This window comes from Amblyomma mixtum, chromosome 9, assembly GCF_055824585.1.
Source record: "Amblyomma mixtum isolate Tamu chromosome 9, ASM5582458v1, whole genome shotgun sequence".
Classification (NCBI taxonomy): Eukaryota; Metazoa; Arthropoda; class Arachnida; order Ixodida; family Ixodidae; genus Amblyomma; species Amblyomma mixtum.
Genome location: NC_143020.1, coordinates 24,754,560 through 24,779,878, shown reverse-complemented (window position 1 = coordinate 24,779,878; position 25,319 = coordinate 24,754,560). Strand labels below are relative to the sequence as shown.

The window sequence follows — 25,319 nt, the reverse complement described above, 5'->3', positions numbered from 1 at the left end:
TTCACGTGAAAGAACCCCAGGTGGTCGAAATTTCCGTAGCCCTCCACTACGGCGTCTCTCATAGCCTTAGTCGCTTTGGGACGTTAAAGCCCATAAACCAAACAACCTATTCATACTGATAGGTCTTCTTTTCTTCTCGGCGTCTCCAGCTGCGGCTCCTTCTCTGTTTAACTTACTTGTTTTTGCCCTTTCACAAATTCTGCCTTTCTGTCTGCTTCCCATTAACGCATACTAATCTCGGTAATCTCGGGATACTAATCTCGGAGGTAGTAACCTAGACTGTTTTCTCGATATGTATTGCTTAATAAAGTGGTCCGTGCTCTCTAAAATGTAATGCAATACCTGTGCTTTATACTTCTGCACTTGGGAATACGTAAATGTTTAAAGGCATCATGAACAGAAAAATTTACGCCGAGATTGGTGGGCCCAAATGATTGCTGTGGCCTTGAAGACACAAAAATATCTGTTTAAAAACAAATATGCGGAGCGTAATTATTTAGTGTTCGTTTTGGATACCGTCGCACAAAGCGGCCACACGCAGCAGCTCCGAGAAGGTACGATGTGACGTCATTTCTGGCCATTTCAAGAAATTACCCGCATGCACAACACAAAATCAAGCGTTTGCTGGGCTTTTGATTCGTTGTACAGCTGATTTCGTTCCGATTCCTCGAGTCTAATGTTCAAGATTGTCTGCATGCAACTCGTGTTTGTGCATTTTTTGCTGTGTACTTGCATGATTCAGTCAGAATTAAAGGGCTGAATGCTGCCAATGCTCCTGGTCCTGACGATCTACCAACTGCTCTTTTCCGTGCATGTGCGTGTGAGTTGTCTGCATATCTGAGAGTCATTTACACAAAATCCTTAGAGGAAGGTGCACTGCCTTCTGACTGGAAGTTAGCCAATGTAATTCCTGTGCACAAATGTGGCCCTCGAAATGTTGTTTCCAACTATCGTCCCATCTCTTTGACGAGTATTGCTTGTAAAGTTTTGGAACATGTGTTTTTCACTGGCATTATTAATCATATGAATACGCATTCCTTGCTAAGGAATCAGCAGCATGGTTTTCGTAAGGGCCTTTCTTGTGTAACAGAGTTGACTGAACTAATTCATGATCTGACAAGTGCACTTGATGAAGGGTTGTCTGTAGATTGCGTATTCTTGGATTTAAAGAAGGCATTTGATGTTGTTCCTCATTCTTTTTTGCTTGAAAAATTGTCTTGGTATAACATTGATGAGAGAATGATTGACTGGATACAAGATTACTTGCACTTAAGGAAACAAAGAGCAGTTATTAACGGAAAATTATCAAGCGAATGCATTGTATCTTCCGGTGTACCTCAAGGATCAGTGCTCGGACCTTTGTTATTTTTAATCTTCATGAATGACATGTGCTCTAATATCTCTTCTCATATTCGTCTGTTTGCAATGACTGCGCATTGTATAGGGTCGTTGATAGTCCGAATGACTGTGTGCAGTTACAGAATGATTTGAACAGGGTGTCTGATTGGTGTAAAAAATGGGGCATGTTTATTAACTTGCAAAAATCTGTGTATATGCGAGTCACAAAAAAGAAAAAGCCCCATGAATTCTCTTATACAATTAATGGGACACAACTTTCCTCGGTATCAGAATACAAATATATCGGCTTATTCATAACCTCCAACCTAAGCTGGAGACGCTATGTCGACTATGTAACAGGAAAGGCGTGTCGCGTTCTTGGTTTTTTAAGGCGTAACACCAAGCAATTCCCTTTAGAAACAAAAGAGTTACTTTTCATGACAAACGTTCACTCGGTTCTCGAATATGCCTGCGCAGTATGGGACCCTTGGCATAAAACGGATATAGATAAACTTGAGAGGGTACAAAACTTGGGTATCCGATATGTCTTTAACAACTATACCAGGAGCTTTAGCGTTTCACATGCAAAAAACTCGCTGGGATAGAAGACGCTTGAAAAACGTAGATATTGTTTGAGGTTAAAATTTTTTCATAGTATTTACTATTCCAATACTGGCATAAACCGTGACCTGTACATCCATTCACCAAACTATATTTCGCTACGTCGTGACCATCGATTAAAAGTTAAGGAAATTAACTGTAAATCAGAGATGTACAAATATGCTTTTTTCCCTAGGTCTATAATAGACTGGAACCGGCTCTCTGAAGAGGTGGTATTAATTACGTTAGGTGATTTATTCTCTTCATCTGTGTGAATGCTGTTTTTAGGCTGTATTATTGTTGCATCATGATTGCATTGTATGTGCTGCACTTTGTTACCTTTTTTTTCGTTTGTATGATGTATTATTCCCCCCCCCCCCTGTAATGCCACTTGTGGCGCTGTGGGTATTACAATAAACAATAAACAAATAAACAAATTCTATATGCCCATATTCTGCAGCGACGATGAAACGTATTTTGCACAAATGTCACCGGTAGCGCCATCCTGCGTCCACTGCAGCAACTAGCGCTGTATTGTTCTTGGCAGGACCGAGCTTACAACGCATAGCCTGTCATGCAGAAACAAATAGCATTTATATCTGGCTTCCGGGTATCATAGCGCACCGAAAGCACTGTTCAAACTTTCGAAGACACTGCGCGCTCATGTGAATTGCAACATAAACCCCATATTTGTGGTCCAGGCTCCCTCGGCATACCGCAGGGGAACTTCGGCGGGTCGTGGACGTTGTGTTTCATAAAGACGAGGATGAATAATGAATCATGACCGTGTACCTTTATCGTGCGCTCTTAGCCAGCTGGTTGCTCATTGGAGTCGGAGACGTGATTTCCATTCGTACCGTCCCTCTCACTTCTACTTTGAATTCTACAACGCTTGACAGGAAGGTACTAGACAGGGAATCATCAACTGCGCACCACCCTCCAGCTTTTCTACAGCGCTACTGAGCGCACCCGTGACGCCAAGTCCGCCGGCTTGCAGCTCGGAGTGCGCTGACTGCGGCCCGGCGGCTGTTAAGAAAGCCACAAAAATAGCACCGCCAACTTAAAAATAACTCAGTTACGACAGTACACTAAGGTAATCGCATGTTACGAATGCGTGTGGCACTTTCTCAATATTTTCTCACATTTATTCAGAGTCCCGTTAACTGCGAGCAATGCAAAAAAAGTGGCAATTTTTGGATGGCACGTCGGTAAACACGATACCTAATCGCATACGCATAAAAAAAAATCCTGAACATGTAGTGGAAAAACACACTCTAAACGTTACATTAACCATCATATACAACATCGCAGCAAGCTGAGGAGGACAACGGACACTCTGCTGACGTGAACATCGGCCTTCGACTGCACGTGGGCGTGTCGCTTCGACCACCGTTTTCTTCGTTTTCTTTCTTTTCCGTCCCAATGCTGTCACTGTCAGGCTTGCGCATCTTTAATGATTGTTTCAAACCGAAAGCACTCTGCTTTTAACGACTGCTCGCTAGCTGTTTGGTTATTTGCGTCATGGTCCTCCGATGACGGCGACTGATCTGTTTGAGCCATGTCGACTTTTAGGGCGAGAGACTTGAAGAGCTCTCTGCAGAGCAAACGACGTGGGTGGCGGGGTAAGTCGTAATCGAAACCTCCTCAATTAAACTCGCGTTTGCTTTGCATGTTGGTCTTTTTAGGTGCACTTTTGTCTCACCAATCGCGAAACCCATCTTAAAAATTTCGTCATTTCCCATGATTACTTGTCGTAACCATCTTAACAGTGAGACCACTATGAGCCAAGGGGCAAGCTATTTTATGTGCGGCTGGAACGTTTGCCTCGCAAATACATTGCTATTTTAAGCAACGATCATGAGTTGGTCTCAAAGCCGAAGTTGGCGCGAAGATCTCAGAATTTCGTCCCGGTCAGACAAACAGAGTGTCGCAATATTTTTCATGGCTTACACAGACACTATCGGCAGTTCGATAACGAAATATCTTCTTAGAGTTTATTGTCTCAAAGCCGGATAGGGATTTCATAGGCGCTAAACTCGGCGAACAGCTCCAGATTCTGCTCTAATCCCGGGTGTTTTTAACCCTTTCAGGGAGTTTGCGCACAACTTTTTGCATTTCAAACTGGCATCTTTTCTTGGCAATTATTTATTTACTTGGCCTTTATTTCTTTCTTTCTAGGGGAATTTACGTCCTTCACTACCGGGGTGTTTTTGTCTGCTAACAGAGCAACAGTTTGAAAACATTGATAGCGTGCAATAGATAGTTTTTCACAAGCAAATTTGAGCGTCGAAGAGCGCTTTATGAGTACTCCAATGTTTTATCTCCAATCGCGCGTTTATTATTATCATGCGATGCTGTCATAACAATGGCAACAAGTTGGACGAGCGCATTTGCTCCCGGATTTAAGATTTTATTACAACTCTTCTCCCTGTGTAGGTCTTTCAAACCGTTGCAAACTCCTCCAGCGTACAGGCACGAATTGTACTACCTTTTAAAGCCTCAAAAGTGATTTTTCGATTTTGGCCCCATTTTAAAGTCGGTACGCAGAAAGAAGGCTTACGTAAGTCCATCAGACGTCCCGACGAGGATGTATGTTCTAGGATAAGCTTCGATAATGCTGCGGATGTCCTGATCTAGCTTCGGACGTTTGGACCGTAATCGGACATCCGTCAGACATTGCTCGCCATGGGGGCAGTATAAGAATCCTCCTTAGCTACAACACATTTTGAGGTTCGGAGGGGTTCAAAATGCCACACAATAGAAAATCCATTACCAGGCTCCGTGGCCTGCGGATTTTTGACGAGCCCTGCACATGTAAACATTGATATTGTAATTTGAGACGGCGTGTATGCTGGGCTACTGTGTTCCCTAAATATGAGTGTCACAGCACTTGGATTCGTCAGGGCTGCCACTCACGAAGCTTGTTTATACTTGCGTTCTGTAAACTGCCGGCGCACGCGATGTAGCCCTTCAGAGCAGGCAGCCAGAGAAACAAGCAATAGTGGTAGCCACTAAGACAGGAGCGACACATAGCATTGAGGGTATATGGGAATGGCAGTATAAAGTTTTTATTTTAATCTATTGACATACATTTTCGGGTTCAGAGTAAAACTACTTCATTTTCATACCCGTAATAAGGCGTTATGCTTAATAAAGGACAGATGCGTTTTAGTAATTTTCAAATTCCGCTTGTCCTACGTGAGCCGTAGAAACGCTATTCCAACAAACTTCCTTATCTAATCTTCCCAGACAACATTTTGCAAACCTTGTCTTAGTTTTTATTGCCTTAGAATGCACTCTTTTACCCGACCCCTGAAAACCAGCCTTTATCTGTCCTCGGTCCACACGCCTCCCGCTAGCCCGCTTCCCGAATCCCATTTGCTCCCTTTTAGTTTTGCTAAGATGCCAGCAATATGAGTTTTTTCGTTATTTTTTACATTCTCCTTCCGTATTTTAACGTCCATCAACATAGCTGTAGACTAGTATTCATAACTTAAAATTTCCTTTCAAATGCTCTTCAACCTAATCCATTCATTGCAAGGAGTGCGACAATTTACTTGTTCTAGGCTTCTGCTCAGCTAGTCCATTCGCGTTAGATTCTCAAAATTATGCGTGAATGAAAACACAGAAACACGGAAGATCACACAGCTGACACAGATTATTGCAAAGGCTAAAAAGGCGAGGCAGGCCTGCAGTCATTATTTTGTCCCTTTGTGCGTCAGGGCAGAGCAAAGAAATCATACTTGGAAAGGAGGCAAGGTAAGTAGCTTAGCCGCTCTCTTCTTCTTTCAGAACCTGTTTGTTCAGCTACAACAGAGTGTCTTTGAGAGAAGCTTCAATAAATTTCGTGTACACTCTGTTACGCAACATTGCACACCCTCAGTTCCCTCTTAAAGGCCGGAATACATGGAGCGTTTTTACCGCGGCGCGTCGTCGATTTTCGCCCGACGGCGCAGATTTGACGCCCGGCGTCGAGAAAAACGCCCGCCGCCGCCGATCAGGACCGGCTAGATTTTGACGCGCGGCGTCCGGTGAGACCGGAAGCGGCGGCTGAAGCGAGCCAATGGCAGCGCAGAAAGCCCGCTCTTCCGGTACTCTGCCTGCCGCCGCCAATATGGCCGCCATGGCCGTCGAGCTGCGCCGTGTTTTTGGCATGGAAATGTTATTGTCGTGAAAATAAACGCTTCATCAGGCTTGAAATGTCGCTTTTTTTGGAGAACACGGCCGAATCTTGGATCGGAATGCCTGCGCTCCCTCCCTGAAGCGAATCTGTCGAAGAAAACTGCAGCCGCTGGTGTCCGTGGCTGAGCGGGCGTCCAAAGGTACGCGACGGCATGCATTCGAGCTAGCAAATCTTGCGTGTTAAAATTTGTACAATGGTGTCGAAGTGAAACTTTCCCGATTTTAACAGAATGGTCAGCGTCGCTGTTCTCACAGACCTCCTTGCACAGTGGTGTTTGCCACTTGTTGATCACATTTGCTTTCGCGTCGAGGGATACGCTGCGGCGCGCCGCCGCTCCAACGCTCCATGTATCTCCAGCCGGGCGTCGCGCCGCCGCGACGTTTTCTGCCGCGCGAATGTCGTCGAAAAAAACGCCGCATGTATCCCGGCCTTAAGACGTGTAGCACCTTGCGTAATCCATTAGTGGCGCTCAGACAACCTAATAATAAGCATCGACCCATTCAGACCCATACTAGTCATACAGAGAAACGTGGATGACACTTTTGATTGTGCAAAGAAAAGCAGCGTGGTTTTTAGCGTCCTACGAAGTCTCATTAGTTTTGTGTGTCGTCATATTTTATCGGAGGCTTCTTTTCATTGCTTAAATATGTGCAGCCCTTCTAAAGCCAACGCAGAGAATACAGAGAGGACTGCACTAAACGTAAGGGCATACTTTTAGGCGTGGGGACACTCTCACGCTACGCAAGTTGAAAAATCCGGAAGTGAGTTTTTTCCCCCATTTTACCCCAAGGGAGGAACAATGACTTAATCCAAAGGCATTGGTAGCTGAGACCCACAAGCAACTTATTTGAGGAAGAGACATTTTGCTTACCTAAAATAAACGATCTCCAATTACCTATACCAAGTTCTCTCTGAGGGCCGGAGAATGATATTTCCGGTTGCTTTTTTTATCCCGTTCTGTTCTTTGTAAAAGCGGCCTTCTTTTGAGTACTCATGAATCTCTCTTCCGGCGTTCAAAGGAGAAGCGTGATCATTTTATTGTATGCTTTGTGCTGAGTGCACTAAATTCCCTGAGGAGTTTCTTAATCCTAATTTACTGCGTTTAAGGTAAGTTCATTTATTTTTTTATTCGTTTCTGAACATGAACCTCGGTCAGTACCAAGAAAAGCGGAAGCAGTCATTGCCTCGGGCTCTTCTCTTCAAATTTGTACTTTGCACTCAAAACCATTCTTAGAATAACACCCCTAACGAATGACTGCGTCAGCGTGTATGGCTGGTTTATTCCGCCTATTTGCAGAATCGAACTTTGCGGGAACAAGACTCATGTTGACCCACTGCCGTACCTGCTGTAGTTCCTTTGGATGGCGAGGGCGTTATAAGAGGTTAGAAGGCTGCAACAAACGAAACCTTCCTCAAGATCTCTACGCAAACAGGTGGGTACGTCTAGACGACCTTCGTTCATTAAATCGTGGCTCGCAGAGTTCGATCCAGACGAGAGGGCCTATTTTGACCTTATCTGCTGTTTTTTCAGGCCCTCCGGTGGTCTTTATTGCCGACTGTTTCCGCTCAATTCCTCCTACAGCAACACCGGGCCTACCGAGTCTTCTCACCGGCCAGAAAACACAGCTTCCCACTCCCAATTTGCGAACGTAAGCCATCTGTACTAAGTGGCGAAAAAACCAGGAAGCTAATATTCTTCCTTCTCATTTCTCGTCAGCTGAGTTATCACTTAAAATTATTTGAGAAAACTTATTCTCAACGGTACAAAACCTTCCTAGCCATTTTAAGATAGGTATTCTTAGCAAACCTAGCAGCAAACCTAGAGTCATTAGTAAATTTTTTCATACAATCACCATTCGTTACTCTTCTGAGTCAACTTTTATTGGTAAAGATATTGAACCCATCCTTACGACAGATATTATATCAGGCTATTCTGTTTCATTCAGCGCTGTTTACCTTCATTCAGAAGGAAATAATGAGCAGTAAAAATTTTGCACGACAAAACTGAAATCGCATAGGTAGTTAAGTCACTGTGAATCAGCATAACTTCGTTACTAGTACAGTGATCTTCAAAACAACCCGCTGCACCAAAAATCCTGAAGAACTCAAAATATTTTCACGTCCTGTGACGCATGGCTTCTAATAGGTTTATGGGGGTTTAACGTCCGAAGGCGATTCAGGCTATGAAGAACATAATAAAGTGTACAACTCTGTCGCCCGTAAAGGACTTCTAGTAGAAATACAAGCACAACGTCCAGCACCTAACAATCACACGTAGGCAAGGCTAAGCCATGGCGCTCTTTCGCTAATCGAAACACTCGCTAAGTAGAAGAGCTTACCGTCGTGGGTGCGAATAAGCATCGCACCCGTCCACTCCAGAGACGGGCACGTGAATGGCTCGAACACGTGGGTGCGGAAATATTAAACACTGAATTCATTCCGCCCACTTCCCCAACCAACTTTTGTAGACCATGCATGCTCTGTATCTTGAGATCATGATTAGTTCATTCTCAACATCTTGCGAGATTTCTAGTATTAGTCCAGAAGGTGATGTATGAAAGCTTGGCACATAACGACTTCCGAGCCTTTTTTTTTCCTCGTTCGCCTACTTGAATGGCAACCCCATTCTTGACGGTAGCTCAGCGTTAGCTTTTTTTGGAAGGACTGTGCTTGTCCTTGATCAGCCCTGCATTATTTGTCCGGCCATGCGATCAGTTCGTGTCACTTCTGTCTGCAGCGCTGGCTGCCGACGATTCATTATTGAGAATCGAGCCATCGCTCCTCGGCCGACACCGCCACAGGCCGCAGCTTCTCGACTCGGTAGCACGGTTTCGTCGGTCCCATTTTGTTTTTGTTTGTTTTCTTCGTTAGCTTCGCGTTGGAGATAACCGAAAGACGAAGCAAACAGGAACACGCCTTTGCTGTCTCGATCAGAGCTTGAGGTTTCGCCACCAGCTCATAGATCACGCACCACCACAGCCTGTTGTTGCCCGCGGTCGGCGCACGACTGATTGGTGCGCGTCTGTTCCCTCTCTCCTTAGCGCTCATTTATAGCTTTCGGCGAAGCTTAGCTTTCTCGATCCAGAACTTGCGTGCGTACGGCGTGGACAGGACAAGTTCGCGGGGTGGGTGAATGCCGGACACGTCGGCCATAATGCGCTGTGGTGTGCAATGCTTGTCCGGAGCTTGTGAATTACGGGCGAAGATGCAGTGAGTGAGGGGGAGCTATCTTGTGATAATCAAATACAGTTGGAGCGTTAGCACTGAATCAGCACTTCCCGGTTATATCAAGAGCAAGTTTCACAATGGACACAGCAGCTAAGTTCTCCACAGTAAATGATAGACGTTGGCATCCCCACAAAGGTTAGGCAATAATCTAGCAGTTCATGCTTTTATGCTTGCATAACTATGTGAGGCAGCAAATAACATGAACAAGCCTTTGCAAAGGGGAAGGCTGTGTGCATCATTGTCTTGGAACGCCTGCTTTTCAGATATTCTGTCCTAGACAACTGCGATACCTAGTACACAAGCAGTGCAGAAAGTTGGGCGAGTTGGTAATACATGTTGAACTTAGCAAAGCGCAATAAAAAGACACGGACAAGAATAAGAAGAAGCACGCAGGACAAACGCTTGACATCAACTAGTTCTTTACTCGGGAAAAAAACACATACACAGATACATAGAGGGCGGAAACAAATTATTAACCAAACAATGAATAGGCTTTATCACAAGTGTGTTTAGCGTGAACAGGTATCAAGGTAAGGAATTTCCTTGCGTGATAAGGTCAGGGAAGGAGTGCTGATACAATTTTCAGCTTTCTTTACAATGCGATAAGCCTCTAAAATTCCTCTGTCAGGCCTCTTTTTTCCTTTACCGCACGTGCGTGTGGCATTGTATAAACAACCTAGTACACTTGTATAAACAACCAGATTAGAATTATAGAGTGACATTTACGCATCCTCTGTGTCACAGAGGAAACTTTTCATCAAAGTGTCAAGTGTTTAGTCCCCTAGTTAGCCGCGACACTTGAAAGCTTCTCACCTACAAACTATTTCAACGCACAGTACTGTGGACCAAGTTTCTGGGTTTATCACCTATTCTATAGTAGTTCTCTTGTGTTTGAACAATAAAGTACCCCCTTCCGAATTTTGCTAAAAAGCGCGGTGCGACCGCCCTTATTCATTGTTGCTCATGGATTGCATGTACCGACTCTGCCAAAAGTAACCGAGCTGCGGCGCCGGCAGGCGAAGCAGACTGGCAGCCGAGCGTCGCCGCTGCAATCTTCGGCGCTGGCCCTTGCCGCCCGGCTGTATCAACTGGCTGACGTAAGCCTGTACCCTCGCTCAGTATGACAGCACTCCAAAGGCGTAAAAATACTCGCCGCACATACTAAGCTTACTCCTTATCATGCAAGGAAGGAGGGCGAGAGCGCGGGCTTACGTCACCCTGTTTACACTCGCATCCGGGGAGCAACGGCCAGCGCCTGGGACCGCAGCGCCTCCACTCGGCTGAGAGCCCGCTCCCGCGACCTGCACGGCTTCTCGGTTACTTTTGGCGAAGACAGTATATGTTGTATTCAGCATGTGAAGGCACCGGCTCCTCTGAACGAACATTTCTTAGTAAAAAACCTGAGGCACACAGTTACCGGCTATTCTTCTACTTACATGAACTTAGGGACTGATAGTCGCAAGGCTTGAAAAAAAACATGCACCTCCGAGAGCTCCAGAGTACTCTAAAGAACCCGTTTATTCTATCCTGTAGGCCGTGACACGAAAAATAAAATCGCCATTTTAGTAAAGGAGATCAGTTTTTACGTTATTTGAGTTTAGTTATCCTCGAGTCATCCTCTTTCTCGTCAGAAGAAAACTATAGCGCGATACAAGCCAGCAACTCAAAAAACAACAATTTTTTATTTAGGGCGGTCGGAAGTTGTGAAAAAATCTCACTTCTTGTGATCTCGGCGAATCGCGCATTTCTCACTTTCTTGGGACAGAGTACCGCCAGCTTAGTATTATAGTAGGTAGGAGAAATCACACTCTCTGCTGGTTCTAGAGACGCATTTGTTTGGCCAAAGGCAAAAGGAAAAAAAGGCAATGAATTTCAAAGTTGCTTTTCCACTCTATAACTTCTGTGATTGCTCTAGATCATGGCTTCCGTAGTTCGTATGAGGATAGAAAAAAAAATCGTTCGTTGCGAATGAATAATGAGGCGATGAGGAGTGCAATAAAGGTCACGATTTTTGCATGTGTGCGGAAAAATTACTTTCAAACATAATTTTATTTTTACATGAAACGTTTCGCGTCGGTTTGCATGGCTGAGTTTTTTACGTGTACGCGGCATCGAAAAAAAAATCTGAAAGCTTTCTTCCACACAGCCGGGTTTTCTAAACCTGCTGACTAAAAAAAAAACATGATTTTTTTTTCAGAACTGTATTAATTGCCATGTCCTCCCTTAATTTATGGCCACCAGACTATATGTCATACCTTGGTATTAGGGAAGTAGCTGGACCGATATTGTCACCGACAAACACAGCCGAAAAGCGGGAAGCACAGCGTTTCCTAGGACGAAGCCCGCCGAACCGCCGAGCTCATGCAGAACGAAGACGACGCTCGGCCACGCGCTGGGAGCCAAGGTTCGGCCACCAGGTGGCGCCGGCAGAGTGCCAGCAGTGTGTCATTGCCCCCCCCCCCTCTTTCAAGAGGCATCGACCTGATGCTGCACGGGCTGAAAAAAAAAAGAATAAAGGGAAGGCGGAAAGTGAACGGCGCGAGTGTCTGCTTGAAAAGGGACTAACCGGAGTAATAAGGCTTCAGTCGCGCCACGTGGACTACTTCGGACGTCGGTTGTCGTGAGGACCGGACAGTTCCTTGAGGGAGCACCTCGTAGGTCACCGCGCTTAGGCGGCGTAACACCTGGTAGGGACCAAAGTAACGGCGAAGAAGCTTCTCAGAGCGCCCGCGCAAGCGGATCGGGCTCCACACCCAGACTTGGTCACCGGGTGTGTAAATCACTTCCCTGCGGCGGAGGTTATAACGCTCGGCGTCGCGTCGCTGTTGGTGCCGGATTCGCTGTCGAGCAACATGGCGAGCGGCTTCGGCGTCACGAGCAAATTGGTTCGCTACGAAAGAAGAGGGATCAGGATCCGGAAGAAGCATGGCGTCCAGCATGGTCAAGGCTTCGCGACCGTGCACCAAATGGAACGGAGTGAAGCGTGTCGTTTCGTGTAGAGCAGTGTTGTAAGCGAACGTGATGTAAGGCAGTATCCGGTCCCAGTTCCCATGGTCATCGTCTACATACATCGAAATCATGTCGGCAATTGTCTTGTTAGGCCGCTCAGTCACTCCGTTCGTTTGCGGATGGTAAGCTGTAGTCCTTCGATGGCTGGTGCCACTGAGTCGAAGTACCTCGCTCGTAAGTGCCGACGTGAACGCGGTGCCCCTGTCAGTTAATACAACTGTAGGGGCTCCTTGCCGAAGCACAATGTTGTGAATGAAGAAATATGCAACTTCGGCTGCGGTACCACGGGGAAGGGCCTTGGTCTCACAGTAGCAGCTAAGATAGTCAGTGGCAACAGCAATATACCGGTTACCCATGGAAGACGCCGGAAATGGGCCGAGTAAGGCCATGCCGACCTGTTGAAATGGGAGGCGCAGGGGAGCGATCGGCTGCAGGAGCCCGGCTGGTTTAGTCGGCGGCGTCTTCCGGCGCTGGCACTCACGACAGGTTCGGACGTAGCGGTGGACAACCGCAGCAAGCCTGGGCCAGTAGTACTTGTGACGTATGCGCGCCAACGTGCGGGAAAACCCGAGGTGACCCGAAGGAAGGTCGTCGTGGCACGCACGCAGAACTTCGTCACGAAGCGCTGTAGGTACGGCAAGCAGATAGGCAGTGTCCGTAGGGCCGTAATTCTTTTTATAGAGGACACCATCGCGCAAGCAAAACGATGACAGCCCGCGCTTGAAGATTCGAGGAGGAGATGGAGCGGTTCCTTCGAGATACTCGATGAGAGGAAGCAGTTCGGCGTCCGCCCTCTGTTGGCGGTCAAGGGTGGACGCGGTGACAGCACCGAGAAAAGCGGAATCGTCGTCGGACTCGCCCATGGGGCAGGGAATAGGAGCGCGGGATAGACAATCAGCATCGCTGTGTCCGGACTTGTACACGATGGTGACATCACATTCTTGTAGCCGAAGGCTCCATCGAGCAAGCCGCCCCAATCGGAGTCTCATTCCATGATCAAATCGAAAGAAAAGGCAAAAATAAAGCGGAATGAGAAGTAGCCTGCACCTGCTATAAAGCATCAATCAGGCTTAAACCAATCGAAAATAAATGAACAGGGCCCAATTGGCCAAAAAAGAAATTTCGTGGAAAAAGCCAATTGAAAAAATAAAATGTGGGCACGGTAACTGAATGGGTGTCCTAAGGGCGCAACGAGCACAGAGGGATGAAAGGGCGGCGGTTTGAAAAACCATAAATAAAGCCGAGAAAGAAAAAGAAAATGAAAAATAAAAAATAATCTCCAAAACCCCGAAGATGCACTGTGCAAGAGGAAAAAGAAAAAGACTAAAAGCAAATTGAAAAAACCCATTGTCAAAATGACAAATCCCGGAAAAAAAGAAGAAGTGTAAAAGCCTCACAGTACCCAAAAAGAAACTCCGAAGTTGACCAGTCAACAAAAACAAAAGGACTGGGAAACAGCAATCGAAAAAGGCTAAGGGAAATGGCAGCGGATTTAAAAACCGTAAACAAAACAAAGAAACGAAAAGAAAACAGAAGTGCCATAGCATGACGGTACTTAAAACGAAATTCTGAAATAAGCCAATCAAGCAAAACAAAAGGACCTGAAATCCGCGATCGAAAAAGCTAAGAAAATTGGCGACGGAATTGAAAACCGTAAACAAAACAAAAAAACAAGAAGGAAAAGAAAAAGAACAAATAAATGCCAGCGGTCCAAAGAGGCAAAACGCGCGAATCAAAAGAAAAGGACGAAGAACGAATAGAAAGAGCCCACCACCATCAGAATAAAAAATCCTAAAAGAAAGAAGAAGTGCCAAAGCTTCACAGTGCCTAAAAAGAAATTCTAAAGCTTGCCAATCAAGCGAAACAAAAAGAATTGCAAAATGTGATTGACAAAAACTAAGAGAATTAGAGACGGATTTAGAAATCAAAAACAAAACAAAGAACGAAGAAGAAGAAAAAGAACAAACAATCGCCAGCACTCCAAAAAGGCATGGTACCAGAATCAAAAGAAGACGAAGTACAAAGGGGAAAAACCCGCTACCACTACCATCAGAAAAATGAATCCAGAAAGAAAGAAGAAGTGCTAACACATTACAGCAAAAAAGACTAAGAAAATTGGCGGCGGATTTAAAAACCAGAAATAAAATAAAGAAATTAGAAAAGGAAGAAAAAGAACAAACAATCGCCAGCACTCCTAAGAGGCGCTGCACGAAAATCAAAAGAAGAAGAAAACCGAATGGAAAAACCCCGCCACCATCAGAGAAGCAAACCCGGAAAGAAAGAAGAAGTGCTAATGCTTCACGACTTAAGCGCCAGCGCCCAGAGGCGCATCGCCAGCCCCAACTTAAAAGAAAAAGAAGAAGAAAAAGAAAATTCACGGCTCCCCGCTCTCTCGACACCAAGATTCCCTTTTTACCTCTCGCCATAATCAGTTCTGCAACGCAGTCTTGCCATTCGCTCGATCAGAATGGGACAAGACCGCGCCCCTGCAGGATGCGACGGGCCCCGACGACCCGCCCTGCAACACTCCGCGCAGGCCACCTCCGCATTACCCGCGCGAACCATGCAAGTCCCCGCTAGATGGTTACCCGCACACTTCGTGCAGGTGGCCCGCTCAGGATGCGCTGACTGCTTACATCCTCGACGCGAGTGCCCATAGGTTGCACAAAACGTACACATGGGCACATGTAAGTCCTCTGCTATGAACGCAGAGGACCAACCGAGAGAAACACGCCCCCTTTCAATAAGACGTTTAAAAGCGTCTGGGGCGACCTCTAACACATGAGTCTTGGCACCATCGCGCTGTTTAAAGGTGTAACGGCGCTTAGTGGCGCGCGGATCAAGGTCAAGTCCCGGGTTCTTTGCATTTAGTTGTTCAATAACAGACCCATCCGCAACATCAGGATCAGCCCCAAAGATCCTAACATGCGGCCTGCGACGCTCGGCCACCCTAACAGACATAAATGCGCGAGTAACCGAGTTGGACTGTACCGCAGTACGCAAATTTTCAAGACTAGACCTATCCTGCGCCAAAACTGTTACCCCGGTCGCCGTGGGCCGCAAAACAACCGGGCCAATGCCCGCCTCTTCCGGGTTAATGTTCTGTTTTAGAGATTTAACTAAGTCGCCCGGCGCGACCTGAGACTCCACCGAAGAAGTAAGAAAAGCCACGTGATGTGGGACTTGCCGCAAAGGCTGACAGGCAACCGCAGATGACTGCACCGCCTCCACAGTGTCCAACACCGCAGAGGAAGGTGCCCGGCCACGCACCACATCCGCAAAAGACGGCGCCTGAGCTCGGGAGGTCGACGTCTCCAGACGCGCCTCGGCCCTCGCCAGGCGCTCGCGCACATCGCGTTTTCTCGTTGGCCCGCGGCCCACATATCCCGGAGAACTTCCGCTCGACCCCTGGCGTCAGCGGCCAGGGCTCGGAATCCGAGCAGTGCTTTGCGATGACGGCCACAAGGTTGACGACCTCAGGCCGCGCATGAGCCACCAGCTTGTACGATGGCTCGTTCACCATTGTAGATAATTTTTGCTGGATGTCCAGCACCGGCTGCAATTCAGGTAATGGGGCGAAGCCAAGGCCCAGGCGCGGGACCTGGCCCTCAGCAACCGCAAACTCGTCAGTAGACAACCCGGAAGGCGCCGCCACGCCCGATGGCACAGCACCCCCAACGACAGCAATCCGGGAAGGATAGGAGGCCGACCCCACTCCTCCCGAAGACGCCTCGGCGCGAGAGGCCCCATCCGAGGCCAGGGACTCGCGGCCCACAAGGTCGGGCGACCGCAGGTCGCCCAGGACCACGTCCCCGTCCTCCGAGAACGCCGGTGAGCCCCCAGAAGGGACCCGCGCAGGAGTCGACCCCGGGCTGCCCCCGGACGAACCATCAGGTGAAATGTCATGGGCCAACGACGCGCCCGGGTCCGACCGCAACTCCAGCGAACCAGGCTCCTCGTCTGCCATCTCAGCCGGCCAAGGGGACCAGCGACCCAGCCACCGCAGCAGGACTGGGGCAGCCAAAGACGCCGGCCCACACCAACGAGCGCGGCCAAGTCCCGCGGCGTAAAAACCGCCCAAAAATTAGGCGGACGACCGCAGAGAAGGCGCCGCGACCGAGGCCAGGCGTCCGCAAAAACTGGAGGCTGCAAGAAATTAAAAAAAAAAAACGGGCCCGGGCCGGCGGAGCGCCAAGAGCTCGCACCCCGGTGCGCGCGCCCACGATCAGCAAGCAGGAGCGAGAAAAAATGCGACCGTCCAGTTCGATCGGCGCCGCTCGAATAGGGAATAGGAGCGCGGGATAGACAATCAGCATCGCTGTGTCCGGACTTGTACACAATGGTGACATCACATTCTTGTAGCAGAAGGCTCCATCGAGCAAGCCGCCCCGAGGGATCTTTCAGATTCGCCAGCCAACACAGTGAATGATGATCGCTCACAACCCGAAATGGGCGGCCATACAGGTACGCACGAAATTTCGTAATGGCCCACAGCACAGCCAGACATTCCTTCTCCGTGGTGGAATAGTTTACTTCGGAACGGGACAAAGTGCGACTGGCGTAAGCAATCACGCGTTCTAGACCATCCTGCCACTGAACAAGGACCGCACCACCGAGACCAACGTTACTGACATCAGTATGTAGTTCCGTGTCGGCTTCCTCGTCGAAGTGGCCAAGCACAGGCGTACATTGGAGACGTGACTTGAGTTCTGTGAAGGCTCTTTCCTGGTCCTGCCCCCATAAGAAGTGTTCAGCGTCTTTCGTCAGGTGGGTCAGAGGCTCAGCTAGCTTGGAGGAATTATGAACGAACCGGCGGTAGTACGCGCAGAGGCCCAAGAAACGACGCAGGCTCCGTTTGTCTGTGGGATTGGGGAAGGCAGCTACTTCGGCCGTCTTTTCGGGTTCTGGACTAACGCCTCGAGCGCTGACAATGTCACCAAGAAACTTCAGCTCATGAAACGCGAAGTGACATTTCTCTGGCTTGAGATAGAGACCAGCGGAACGTATGGCCTCGAAAACAGCACGCAAACGTTTCAGGTGCTCATCGAACGTGTCGGAGAAGATCACGACATCGTCGGGATATGCGAGGCACGACTGCCACTTCAGTCCAGATAGCAGTTCAGATAGCACAATATTAAATATCCGTATTTAGTTAGCGCCGGTAACATTTCAGAAACCATCTTATCGCCAAGTAGAGACAATTTCGGCAATTTTTCTGGTGCTGGCCCGAGTTGTGCGAAAAACGTCAAGTTAACGGCATTGCCAAGCTAACGCATCCGCTTTAACTTGTTAACGCGGATTCGAATGTGCGGCGCATGCGCTTGTGAGCTGGAGCATCAAACCTTGCGGTGTACTTATATTTTATTTGTGGCGGTGACCCATCAGTTTAAGTCAGCGCTCGTTCTGCGTGCATCTCCTTTCTTCGTCCTGTGTTTTTTGCGTTGAAAACATGCTTTCTATGAACTTCTGCCCTTAAGCACGGAACCGCATTCCCGAAATCAAACCCTGCTACCATTATTGCTTTCCAAATACCTCTCAGTACTTCATATTTGTTGTACCCCGGTAATGCCCTATGTTTCACTATCCCGGCATCTCTACGTCCTTTTGTCCTAAGAGACTGTTCCAGCTTTTCAGTGTAAATCTGCCCTTTGTTTATCTATATCCCGAAGTATTTCGATTTGGCCACTCTTGGTATTTCTGGTGCGTCACTCAGGTGCTGCCACCAAGCGGCGCTTCTTATAATCTCCGCCACTGCACACAATCTGGCGGGACACAACTCAACTCCTTTAGCAGGGATGGGCAGAAATGCTAGTGGCGGGGATGGGATAGAATCGCGGGAAACGGTTGGAGCTACTATTTTTGGTACTTTTTAAAGGCATTGTAAAGAGAGGAGGCGTTTCTTTTACCAGCCGAAAGGAAACTTCAAAACGCACTTTGAAAACTTCTAAATACAACACGATGGGTGTTTCTGAAGTGCTACGGGCCCGTAGATGTACGCTCAAAATTGCGGTGATTTTTCTTTCCAAGTGAAGTGTAGTCTTTTACTCACCGTACATTCTTCTAATAGTGCCAAGGCATTCTAACAATGCCTAGCTATTTTTTTTAATAAGAACACACCATGGAATACACTTAAAATTGTGTTCAGTGCCTGGATATGGCAGGAGGAATGCCACCCACTCTGCTGCTTTATTTTTGGTGAAATTTGTAGTGGCTTATCGAACATGGCTGAAATAAAAAAAAAGCAATGAACTTTATAACTAGTGAGTAGAGAATGAGATTCGAACAACACAAAAGCGTTTTCTTTATTTATGGCAAACACACTTCGTACAAAACAAAACACAATTGGATATCAAGACATCTGGAATGTATGCATTTGTTTATTAATGATGAAGACATACTCTTGTGCTTTATGTCAGAATACAGAAACATCGTATGGGCACGTCCGTCTCATATTTGGCGTTATACATGCTCTGGCTATTCACATGCAACCCCTTTTATATATGACTCGTATGTACACATTTCACGCATTTTGTAAGGCTTCCCAATATAGTAAATAGATAAGCACCTTAGCCACTTCATACAAATCACAATTATTTCAGTAAGATATGCTCGCAATAGTACCCAAGTTTGATATACTGGCAAATGATATCTGCATACATTCAGGTATGATGACAATGTTTGAGCTATAAAATGAAATATAGGCAAAGGCTTGAATTGATTTCAAGCTTTCAGGATTGCAGGGAATGCATGTTCGGACTAACTTATAATTAGGCATTTACAGGTGAAAAATAGCCGAGTTTCATAATTTGTCACCGCTAAAGGATGCCATCTCCGTTCCTTAAATAAAGCAACACGTACAGGCTGCCGCCTAATCTGAGGGGAGTTTTAGGCAACTACCAGCTCGAACCAAAAATACAGATGTATGGTTGTTGTCCATGTCACAGACTGTACAGTGCGCACATCCTCCTTGCAAGGTGAGATTATCCATCAGGAGCGTAGTTTAGAGTAAAAATATTTGTTGCACTAATGAACCAAAGTGCACATAATGATTGATCTTGATGTGACATTTGTGCGCTGTAATATTTGTCCTTTGCTTTCTCGTTTTAAAGGAAGTCAAGGAAGTTCATTCTGCTCTGCCCTTTTATGCGTCTAATCAGGGCTCCTTAAAAAAAATTTCAGGAAAAAAGTTAGCTATATGTTGTAAATATTTGACTAGAGTTAAGAAAACACACAATGCGAAGTTCCAGCCTGTTTTGTATTCTCAAGCTCATTAAGGCGATTACGAATTTAGAACTGGCCGGGACGCTTGCATGCCGCCTTAATGTAACTATGGACGCCTGACCGACCGAGGGCATACACAACTGATTTAAGGCCTCAGCACTTCGGCTGTAACGCCGGTAATGCAAACAGAACAAAACTTTTATGCATCTTAAAGCGACGAGGTAACGAAGGATAATGCCCGATAAAAAATTCAGAAAACTTGTGCATGCCTCTATAGAAAAATAAAAATTCCTTCAAGAACGTGTCCCGCGTATTTCTTGCGTCTTTCGCGGTGGTTCCTGGACGCACCAAAGCAGTGAACTAGGGTCCGTCTGTGCGGTTGCCAAAGAAGATGGCGCCAACCACCAAGGTGACAAAAACTTTTCACAAATGTCTTGACAAATGTATTGACAGTTATTAAAATTGAGCATTTCGATAAGTTACGCCGCTACGCTTATCACAAGTAGCGCGTGGGACAATACACTTGGCTTGTCAGCACGTGGGTCCGGACATGAGGGCGCCGATGTTCTCGTAGATGGGCTCGTCTGAAATCGCGCCAAGAGAAAAAAGGTGAGTATACACTACCGCTGGAGGCTGTTAATCGTGTCCAGAAAAAGTCATCTCCTCCAAAGAACGATTTTGAATACCATGTTTATCTGAACACTGTTACTCATACAAGTTACAATTAAAGCCGAAAAAGTATGTAATTATTTTTTTTATTTTGGTACACACGACCCGAAAAGTGAGTAAGCCTCCGTTGTTGCTTAGCATGACTAACGTCCACGGTACACCACAGAAACGCTAGCGGAAATCCTTCTAAGAGAATGTTACCCAGGAAACTATAAATTCAATCGATGCAGGCGGTTATTTTTAATTCTAATAGCAAGCAACGGAAAGAAATAGCAAGAAAAAGGCAATAAACAGATGCGAAGTTTCACAGAAACTGTTCATAGATTAATTTTAGCACCAGCTTTGAGGTGTGACCATCTCAGAAATGCATTTTTAAATAATACCCCATATTCGCGTTCTTCGAAACATAACACTGCTTTCCCAGATGTTCTTTTCGCCTCCATGTTCAGATTTTCGCTTGTTCTTGTTCTGATTTCAAGGAAGACACCTGAACATCATGCTATTATATTTTCTGTTTTTGCTTGCTTTAAATGAGTATTAAAGACTTGTTTATTGACTCATCTGTTTTGAGGTCTTCAGGGTCCATGCCACTCGCAAATATGAATGCTTTTTAGATTCCTTGGGTAATATTTGCATCCAAGAAATATATTCAGATGGAACAATGGGTTTATTGTGCTTTTGAAGCCTTCAGTGACTTAATTTTTCTTGTCACTATATTACAGTCATTATAAATTTCGCGCTTAGTAGCACAGGAGACGCCATTTATGATATTTGATGTCGTGGCTCTTTTTTGTTAAAAGAGGCTGTTGAACCCTAACCGAGCAGCAATTTTATCATGATAATTCCTTATGGAAATACTGCCAAATACAGCCACATTCATGAAATGGGCGCAGAGGTGTCTGGCACAGACTTCATGAATTGTACGTCAGGCTCTACACATTAAGGCCCAAGCCTAAGGGATGTCCAAGTGAGATAACACGTTTCCAATATGCCTGGTCTGTTTCTGTGCATCATCAGTTAATATTTCCACAGAGAATACATTTTCATATGCGCTAATAAGTTAAATGTGCGTGAAGTCTAATGTAAGTGAAGATTCAATGAAGCAGAATAACCGAAGGGAGACGATACAGTAAGCATTGGTCAGGACAGACACAGGATATAAGATACCACGAATTCTGGTTTCACCTCTTTTCTCACACATGCTAGTGGCACCTCTATGAGGATTTGTTAAGGATGATCCTCTGCTTACTCACTTTCTAGAAGAAAAGACGGCTAAAGCGAATACAGACCAAAATGGTATTCTACACCTGCCGCATAACTCTGCGATGAAAAAGTTTCGACCAGCACAGAAATGTCAACAGCCGCATAAAATACAGCAACATGACTGGCGCGAAGCTCTTGCCCTTGCCTTCGACGCGCTATTTTTCAAAGAACAAATTATTCATTCATAACTAATGTGCTAAGCTTATTGTTTTCTAACATCCTCAATACCACTTTTCTTGCAAATTCCAAAATACATAAAAAATATAGTTTTTTTTTAAAAGTCAACATACCATGTCTTTTATTCCCAGTCATCTCATCGATGACAGCAGCAACACAGTGGTACAGGTAAGTGTATTGCTTCTGAAAATAAAAATATTTGAATGGGAAAGATTATATTTTATTTCTTTACTCCAGCAAGACAGGTAGGCGAAGTTCACCAAAAGAACCAGCAAAAGCTTCTTTAATTGATGACTGATTCCGTGCAACACTGAAACGGTCTAAGAGAAGGAACACATAAACAAAAAACTTTTCTTATTCGAGGCACATCTGTAAACTGGGCTTTCTGCATTTGAGCAGAAAATTGGCGGAGAAGGTGCATCGTTATGGCGCACTGATAAAAACGTGCCTTGCATTCAGGAGCGATATAAAACACCTTGAGTGCTATGCAAGGTTGCACCGGCACACTGCTTCTGTATTGGCTGCTGCTTCTGGGAACTCCCTTTCTTCAAAGCAGTGCCAGATTGCACTTATTGCGTAAAGAAAGCGCAACGGTAATGAATACCAACGTATTCCTTAATACTAGCATATTGTTCACTAAAAACAAGGGAGCGTCATGAAGTCAACAGAAGACGATCATTCTAAAGCTGAGGAATGCACAACTGAGCAAACCTGCGCTCAAAGAGATTGCATTCCTCGATTATGCTTATCAGTTGCTGTTAAGAACTTTGATTAAACGGTGCAAATGATCACTAGCTAACGTGCACTGACATCGCATAGCACGCGGGCTTCCAGCATTTCGCCTATATTGAAATGTGACCGCCGTGACCAGAATCGATCCCGCGCATTTCGGGTCTGCAGCCGAGCGCCAAACCACTGAGCCACCGCGGCCGCGGCTATACGCACACTAGAATGTAAGGTTGAACGACATCTCGTCTGGTCAAGTCGTAGGCTGTGTCGAAATGAAAATCAACACCGACGAAAGGTTGCTGTTGAAATGTTAAAAGTTATGGCTTCATTACGGAAGCCTTGTTTGAGAAAAATGGCTTCTGTGCGAAAGCCGAAGCGTCTATTATTTTAACATCAATTGGTCGGCGTTTCTTTTCCACCGAACAAGGCTTCCGTGATGAATACGAAATGCCTAACATATTAACATCAAACTTTGGCCAGTGATCCTTACACTTTCTCAATCTGCAAGCACGGCATTGTCACGAAGAAAATCAGGAGAAGTTAGCTGGCGGATGTTAGATTATTTGTTAGAAGTGAGGATATTCAACTCCTTTCGCACTGTCTGAGGGGAGGCGAGGTGACAGCATAAGCGGCGGTTGTCGACAACATCACCCACGTTTATTCTAAGCAAGTGCAAAAGCCTCTTCTCTGGATCAGGAGTAAGCATTTAGTTGCGCTGTTCAGCGGATTTTCTACCATTTCTCGCCACACGAAACATATTGGCGGGCACAGCTACATTTACCGTCCCATGTTATCCACTCTCGGACTCGAATACACTACCGGTTTTATACTCTGTGCGTGGCATGCATTGGCCGAAGTGATTTTTTTTCATTACTTCAGCTAGAATGTCATTAGGTGTACAGATGAAAATTTTTCCTAATATTGGCGCTGAAGCAGTTTAAAAGGAAGGAGGGATGGTGCTCGCACGCCGTCACCCCAAGTCTCTCTAGCTCATAAGAAACAGGGCGCACACCACTACGGCTGGTTATTCCACGGGTTCTATTTGAAAGTGTATACCGGCGTGGGGCACCACCTAGGACACGAGTAGCTCACTCACTTCGTTCTGAACCATGCACCGCCTGCATTCGCGCAAGTCCAGGACCAGGTGAAATATGTCGATATCGTCTTCGACCTCGAGTTTCTGCAAGCACATATCCAGGGCGATGAATGTGCCCGTCCTGCCCACTCCGGCGCTGCAGAATGAGGGAGAGACACAGTTTAGACAGCAGTGTTAGTATTACTTTCAGAGAGCGCTGGCTTTTGGAATAGATGCATAAATTGCAAGACGAAATTTACAGTTAAGGAAAAACCGATGAATTTTTTTCCGCAATGAAAGAATCTGTTTCTTTATTCGCAAACAGATTCGCAAACATCTTTATCTGAGGACTGTTATTATTAAAGCCAGCAGGCCGTACAGCTAGTAATGCACACACACATTACTGTTATCTTTATGACTCCATCAGCAGTTTCTGCTAGATGGAAGCAAGATAAACTTATTTTAAGGCCCAATCTATGTCAGTGCGAAAATCGTCAGAGTCAGTGGAAGAAAGCCTGACATGAAGAGATATTAAACGCTCAGCAGCGATGCTATCAGCGAAACATGTCATACAGAGATGTGACACAACTCTCGTTATCAAGGGGCACGCTTAAGATCTGGATTATCGTTATGTGAGCAAAGTGGGGATAATGGAGCGCTTACTGGCACTCATGTACAACCGGCGTTTTGTGAAACCGGTGCACTGCCTATGTTGATTTGCTAGCCATAAGCTACGACCCGTTGAAGTTTCGCACGTCGGCCATAATAGAATCCTGCACCACTCTCCTGCATGCCTTCTTTACCTTCGTTTATATTAAGAATTCTCCTACCTTTCCCGTTTCTTCAATACATGTTTCTTAGCTTTCCTGACTGAATTATGACCAGGTGTGAGCGATTTCCTTTGACATAATATTTATTCAAGAGAAAGACGTCGCACCGTTGAATATCCTTCCCGTTCGTTCACACCTTGGCCGTTTTTTTCGGATTCAAGTTTCTTCCAACCTTTCAACTGTCTACGCTTAGGACAAACGCAAAAAAAAAAAACCGGCAGACATTTCTCTTTCAGAAGAGTGAGCACCTTTATATATATGCTCAGAACTGAGTAGATAAGATACACCGAAAAAAATTTAAATCGATCTTTCCAGGGCATTGCACCTAACATGCCGAGTGACGGATTGATGAGTTTGCCGAGCGTCTAGCAGGCAGACGATTGCCAAAATTCGTTTTGGAATGAAATGTTCCCTGTACTAACGCTCCTAAAGATACATATTTGAAACGTTTGCCCTATAAGCGATTGTCCGGAGGGAGGGGGACGGGGGGGGGGGGGGGGGGAGAGGGGTCATTGTACTTAAATAGCCGTCCAGAGCGCATCTTTCAAATGTTGTGTGCAATTCAGATGTCTAAATTATATTCAATGAACGGCACTCTGCATGAATGAAACAGAACCTGTTGGAGCCGAACAGGCGTTCAGGCCCGAAAGAAAATCCTCACAAAATGCACAAAAGTGAAATAAAGAATGTTGCTCAAGGAAACACCCTTAAACTTGCATAGAGGAGGCACCTTCCTTTTGTTCTACGCAGATCGAGCCCTGTTTCATTATTATAATAGCAAATCCGCTCATGTAAAATGCATTAAATGTAGAGCTACATAACATACTCTGGCAATGGATACTTTCAATATATGCAGCAATAAACAAAGTTAGAATGATGTTCAAAGCGTTCGTCTGACATTTTCATCGCCAAATGTTCGCAGGGTGAGTCCAAGAAAAAAAATCACTGAAACAAGAACTCCAGCTGAAGACATTCTGTGCACTGTTGCATCTAAAAT

At 45.9% G+C, this 25,319-nt stretch overlaps 1 protein-coding gene across 1 annotated transcript in view; it reads right to left on the bottom strand.

Annotated features, from left to right (window-relative positions):
* Positions 1 to 18,632: 18,632 nt before the first annotated feature.
* LOC149328536 (receptor-type tyrosine-protein phosphatase H-like) overlaps positions 18,633 to 25,319 on the bottom strand; it is a 146,290-nt gene continuing 139,603 nt past the window's right edge. Inside the window, exons 27-29 of the mRNA XM_089562174.1 lie at positions 23,514 to 23,649; positions 21,802 to 21,871; positions 18,633 to 20,163 (exon numbers count right to left, since the gene is read on the bottom strand). Of these exons, the coding sequence (XP_089418300.1) occupies positions 20,111 to 20,163; positions 21,802 to 21,871; positions 23,514 to 23,649 (259 nt within the window). The 3' untranslated portion in view covers positions 18,633 to 20,110. The remainder of the gene's footprint in view (positions 20,164 to 21,801; positions 21,872 to 23,513; positions 23,650 to 25,319) is intronic.